At 36.3% G+C, this 6,067-nt stretch overlaps 1 protein-coding gene across 2 annotated transcripts in view; it reads left to right on the forward strand.

The window, feature by feature from the left end:
- Nucleotides 1-866: 866 nt before the first annotated feature.
- The window catches only part of gen1 (GEN1 Holliday junction 5' flap endonuclease), a 13,051-nt gene continuing 7,850 nt past the window's right edge, over nt 867-6,067 (forward strand). The window contains exons 1-7 of one of the 2 annotated variants that reach the window (XM_079398664.1): nt 867-953; nt 1,553-1,713; nt 1,792-1,984; nt 2,797-2,973; nt 3,906-4,016; nt 4,103-4,176; nt 5,978-6,063. In XM_079398664.1, coding sequence (XP_079254790.1) covers nt 1,553-1,713; nt 1,792-1,984; nt 2,797-2,973; nt 3,906-4,016; nt 4,103-4,176; nt 5,978-6,063 — 802 coding nt within the window. In that variant the 5' untranslated portion in view covers nt 867-953. The remainder of the gene's footprint in view (nt 954-1,552; nt 1,714-1,791; nt 1,985-2,796; nt 2,974-3,905; nt 4,017-4,102; nt 4,177-5,977; nt 6,064-6,067) is intronic. The other variant, XM_079398665.1, reaches the window with a different exon arrangement.

Consider the following 6,067-nt stretch of genomic DNA (forward strand, 5'->3'; position numbering starts at 1 on the left):
GGCGCGAGATCAAACCGAGGCTTAACTCAACACAAACATTCGCAGAAAACTGCTTAAATATTATGTTTAGAATCAGATATTAGGAAAGCACAGACTAATAGGGAGGTTGATGTAGAGAAAGCATATGATATGCTTTGGAAAGAAGGGTTATTAATTAAATTACAACGATTAGGAATTGGTGGTAAAGTATTCAATTGTATTTTTTGTTTAATATGAATATACAGGTAAGAGTAGGTATATAGAGTTGAGAATGGGACTCCACAAGGGACTGTATGCAGCCCATTATTATTCAATATTATGATATTATCATTATTACTCAAATATTGAGCAGAAAATGGTGAAATCCCTGAATGCTGGTGAAGGAGGCGTAATGAAGCTTATGTTCAATCAAAACTGCAAGATGCAATTAATGAAGTGGAAAAATGCACAAATACATGGGGATTTAGACGATCAGTGTCTAAAACACAAGTCATATGTTTTCAGAAAAGCATAAGATCACACCTGTATCCTTAATATAGTACAGCCTCTTGAGCAAATGAAGAGGATTAGGTTTCTTGGGATGTGGTTTGAGGAAACATTGACATGAAAGATTCATTTGGAAAAAATGGTTAATGTAAAAAGATTGTTAATATCCAAGAAAGAAACCAGCTTTTTCAGGCTCTCACAACGGTCAATCACAATAATTTTACAATGCAAGGTTTATTAGGGAAAACATCCAGTAACATTTATCACTTTATTATTAAGTTTCTAAGAGAGACCGATTTAGCCAAAAGGATATAATTCATTTTTTCTTGTTTTGACTCTGTTGGAATCTGTTGACTCCACTCCAGCCCAGCCGGTGGCGCTAATGCGTTGCTTTGCCAAGCGCCACAAAAAACAAAAGACGAAGAACTGCTTAAATATCAGAAACACCGCCTTTTATCCTTCAACTTATATATATATATATAACACATGTAAGTAACCGTTCCTTCTCATACTCTGTCTCTGAACAGCGGGTATTTACTGCGATATATTAAATATAGGATGTTTTAAACAACACGTGTAATAAACAGAAGTGTATTTATGTCATATATACAGAGAAAGATTCAGCATTAACAGACAGAGTATATATATATACACACTGCTCATCAAGCCTGCATGTATTTGATTAAAAATACAGAAAAAACTTCATTTTATGAAATATTATTGCAATTTAAAACAGCTGTTTTCTATGTGAATATGTGTTAAACTGTAATGTATTTCTGTGATCTGCAGCTGTATTTTCAGCATCATTACTCCAGTCTTCAGTGTCACATGATCTTCAGAAATCATTATAATATACTGATTTACTATCAGTGTTGAGACTGTTGTGCTGCTTCATATTGATTTGTAATTCTGGATTGTTTGATTAATAACAGTTAAAAAGGACATTTTAGTTAGGGTTAGGGTTATGATTTATTTATTTGTATAGTTTATGCATGATTCCTGCATGTATGTTTGTAACTGAATGAGCTGTTAGCGCTGGAGATGGTGCTGTTGTAAAGCGAGCCGGTGTGTGTTGTGTTCTGAGGAGATGGGTGTTTCTGAGCTCTGGTCCATCCTGGATCCGGTCCGGCAGGCTGTGCCGCTCTACAGTCTGTCAGGAAAGACCCTCGCCGTGGACCTCAGCCTGTGGGTCTGTGAGGCGCAGCACGTGCAGGCCATGATGGGAAGAGTCACCAAACCGCATCTCAGGTGAGTCTGGATCAGTCTGACAGATCTGAGCTGATTTATTACAGACGGCTTCAGGTGTGCATGGTGTGTGTCGCGCAGGAACCTGTTTTTCCGCGTGTCCTCGCTCACACTGATGGGAGTGAAGCTGGTGTTTGTGATGGAGGGAGACGCACCGAGCATCAAAGCTGAGACCATGAGCAAACGCAGCGAGATGAGATACGGCGGAGCCAAGGCCAAACCTGCAGCAGCTAAAAACACCAGCAGAGGCCGATTCAAGGCCGTACTGAGAGAGGTGACCGATGCCCAGCATCCAGCAGACTACCCTGGACCACAAACCCAGTCATAACGGCCGATGCTTTGAAATTGAGATTTATACATAATAATAAATCAATGAATAAATGATCTTTCCATTGATGTATGGTTTGTTATGATAGGACAATATTTGTCTGAGATACAACTATTAGAAAATCTGGAATCTGAGGGAGCAAAAAAATCTAAATATTGAGAAAATCTCCTTTAAAGTTGTTCAAATGAAGTTCTTAGCAATGCATATTACTAATCAAAAATGAAGTTTTGATATACTTCCGGAAGCAAATTAACAATAGAACATGATCTTAATATCCTAATGATTTTTGTCATAAAAGAGAAATGTATAATTGTGATCCATACAATGTATTGTTGTCTATTGCTACAGATATACCTGTGTTACTCATGACTGCTTCTGTGCTGCAGGGACACATTACAAATAATTCCTAATCTAATCATGACAAACTATATTGTTGGAAAGACTCCTAAATAGATATTTTATCACTGTTTTTTGTTACAAATTATGTAGAAACAGTATTAGATTAATTTATGACGAGTGCACCTCAAAAATCTACATCATAACAGGAGTTCTGACTTCAGTCACAAAAAGTATTTTTTGTTGCATCATAAATTATATATCAGTTGAAAGCTTAAAATTCATCCTGAGAAAGCCATTTTAAAATCAGACATTACCATGGAAACGGTACTTAAATCAATGATTTATAACCATTTAAGCTTGGATCGTGCCCTTTCCGGTCTGTGTGGACAGTTAAAGGGTTCAAGCGTGTTTCTCCGCAGTGTGCCGAGCTGCTGGACTGTCTGGGAGTGCCGTGGGTGACGGCGGCCGGTGAAGCGGAGGCCATGTGTGCCTATCTGGACTCGCAGGGCGCGGTGGACGGATGCATCACTAACGACGGCGATGCCTTCTTATACGGCGCTCAGACCGTCTACAGGAACTTCAACATGACGACAAAGGTTCCTACTCTTGTTTTAGTCTCCACTCTAGGCTTTCAACAAACCATCATTTTAATTAATCTAACGATTATTAGAACGATTAATCGACTGATCGTCAATTATTTCACTGATTAATCAGTAGGCTTCGATTATTCAGCTTTTGCAATTAGTTTAAATATTGAGTTGTATATATATTCTAACTAATACATACAATATATAAGCTTTTGAAAATCATATTATGAAATTACAATTATTATACAATTAACTTATAAAAATAAATATATTTGGCTGAGAAACTCTCTTATTCATCATTTAATTATCTGTATGAACTAAGTAACTGAGTGACGCATCATTCTGCCGAACATCTTTTGTAAGTCATATGGATAAGAAACAAAATAAAGGAAAGTGATAAGACGCTTTATTTTTGGATAAACTATTTTATTCACAACATAATCTACTTTAAAATAACTTGTAGGGTTATGATAAACAAAACAGTCCTGAGCTAGAACAAGCTTTGGTCTCTGCAAACTAAACGATCACTTTAATGAAATATTTTTTATTTCTATAACAGAAAATCAAGTTGTAATTCTAGCTGAAAGCCACACTGACTAAAGCTGCTTGATTTAAGGCTATCTGCTGCATAAAGTACTATAGAAATAAACGTGAGGTGACTGGATTTTACTGGAGGACTGAACTGCAGAGCTAATGGGAGAGTAATCAGATGCTTTCTGAACTGCTGCTTCCTCACCGCTGTCAGTTTGTGTTGTTTATTTCGTTATTGAGAGGAAAGCGTGTAGCATATATTTACATATTCATCCAAACACCGCTCAGAAGCTTCAGGTTTTGTGCTACAGCGCCACACGCTGGTCAAACCGCATTACTGCAGGCTCTTACATGGGGTCACATGAGATCAAGCGAGAAACGAGAGAGTTTGTGACTATGTTTTATTGCAGGATCCTCAGGTGGACTGCTATCAGGCGTCTCGTGTTCGGACCGCACTCGGGCTCTCCAGAGACACTCTCGTGGGGCTGGCCGTTCTCCTGGGCTGCGACTACATCCCCAAGGTACAGCAGATTTAGAGGATGAAATGCTTTCTCAAATGAAGAAACGTTATAGTGAATGTGGCACTGTTCTCTTTCTGGTCCTGTAGGGCGTCACCGGAGTCGGCAAAGAACAGACGCTGAAGCTGATTCAGAATCTGAAAGGAAAAAGTCTTCTTCAAAAGTATGAATCCTTCTAACGTACTCTATTCAGGATTAATAACTAAAACTAAATCCAACTTTTATTTCAGCTGGTTGCCAAGGCAACATTTCTCATTTTCATTTGGTGTCATTTGAAGTACTAAAATAACTAACTAAACAAACAATTACATTTTTATTTTTAAAAGAAAAACAAAAACAACTAAACTACTAAAACATTAACTAAAATAAATTGAAAACAGAAAATAGAAAAATACAATCTAATTCAAAACATTAATAGTATATTAATGCTAAAATAGAAATAGCTATAATCCAATATTTCTGCTGTAATTATGATAAAGCTGCTTGTTTTTTAATTAATTTTAATTAATTAAATTAATTAACCATGTTTTATTGTCACATTTCAGACAATTCAAGATCTGTTTGTTCTTCAAATAAAAAGTTGTTGAGAAAAGGGGAATACATATTTGTATTCTTTTTCATATTAAATCATATTTGTTTTTAGTTTAATCTTAATTTTATATGTTTTAGTATTTTAATTTAGATTACACCAGCCCCTGTATGAGAACCACTGCTTTATTATAGTCCGGGTTAATGTTAGTTATTTGAGTTTTCTCACATTAGTCAGATTAGTCACTGTTTTTATTGTATTGTTTTATTGTTTATTGTATTAATTAGGGCCGTGCAATTAAATTGAATTAGATTATCATGCGCATGTCATCAGTAGTACACCGACAAGACAATATCAGGTTCATAATCGCAGACGAATCCCCTTCGATTATGAGAAATTGCCTGCTTGTCTGTAAACTACGGCTCTGTGTAGTAATTACTGCTCCATTTGAAAGCAGGTGACGGCGATTAACAACTAATCAAGAAACCGGTTTTACTGACTTAGATGCGCAAGATAATAACGAATACGATTAATTGCACAGCCCTAGTATTAATTAAACAGACAGTTCTGGCTTTTTTACCCAGCGGGCACCTTGATATCAATTTGACATCAAATATGAGTCAAGACTTGAACAAGATGCTTTAACGTCATTTTAAATTCAGTTTGGACAGCAATTTCTTCCAGTGGTTATTGGGTGGAAATAGGTTAAATTAATCCCACACTAAAACTGGTTTAATGTATTTTTAGGCCAATATATGTTTGACGTTTGATTTACAGCAAATTAAAGTCATGTCAAGATTTTGAAGTCAGTTTGATTTGCATATTTGACATCAATTTTGATGTATATTAAACTTTTTTAGGTTATTACATGCAGAAGTTTTTGGTCCAATAATTAAAACCTCTGTATTTAGCAGTAGGAAATTATTAGTCATCCAGTTTTTATATCAAATATGCATTCTGTTAGTTTTGCAAATTGGAATATTTTGTTGGGCCATGAAGAAATATAGAGCATCATCAGCATAACAGTGAAAGCTAACACCATGTCTCCTGATGATATCTCCCAAGGGTAACATGTAAAGCGTGAACAGTAACGGTCCTAGTACTGAGCCTTGAGGTACTCCGTACTGCACTTGTGATCAATATGATACCTCTTCAATTCTCATTTTCATGTGGTTTACTTTGAAGTACTAAAATAACTAAAACTAAATAAATTAATTAATAAAAACTGATCCCAAACTGAAATGGCAGTGTGTATGTGTGTATATATATATATATATATATATATATACACTACCAGTTAAAGGTGTTTTGAACAGAAGTCTCTTCTGCTCACCAAGCCTGCATTTATTTGATTCAAAGTACAGTCTTTTCAACATCAGTTGCCCTCTGGGTAGAAGTGTGTGTTGGTTCAGAGTTCAGTGTGTTTCTGCTGCAGGTTCACTGAGTGGGACGCAGACGGAGCTGAAAGGTCAGAGGTCGCGGTGAAGAAGGTCACGCACTGTCTGGTCTGTCGACACCCTGGTCA

The sequence above is a fragment of the Barbus barbus genome (genome assembly GCF_936440315.1).
Source record: "Barbus barbus genome assembly, chromosome: 39".
In the NCBI taxonomy this organism is placed as follows: domain Eukaryota; kingdom Metazoa; phylum Chordata; class Actinopteri; order Cypriniformes; family Cyprinidae; genus Barbus; species Barbus barbus.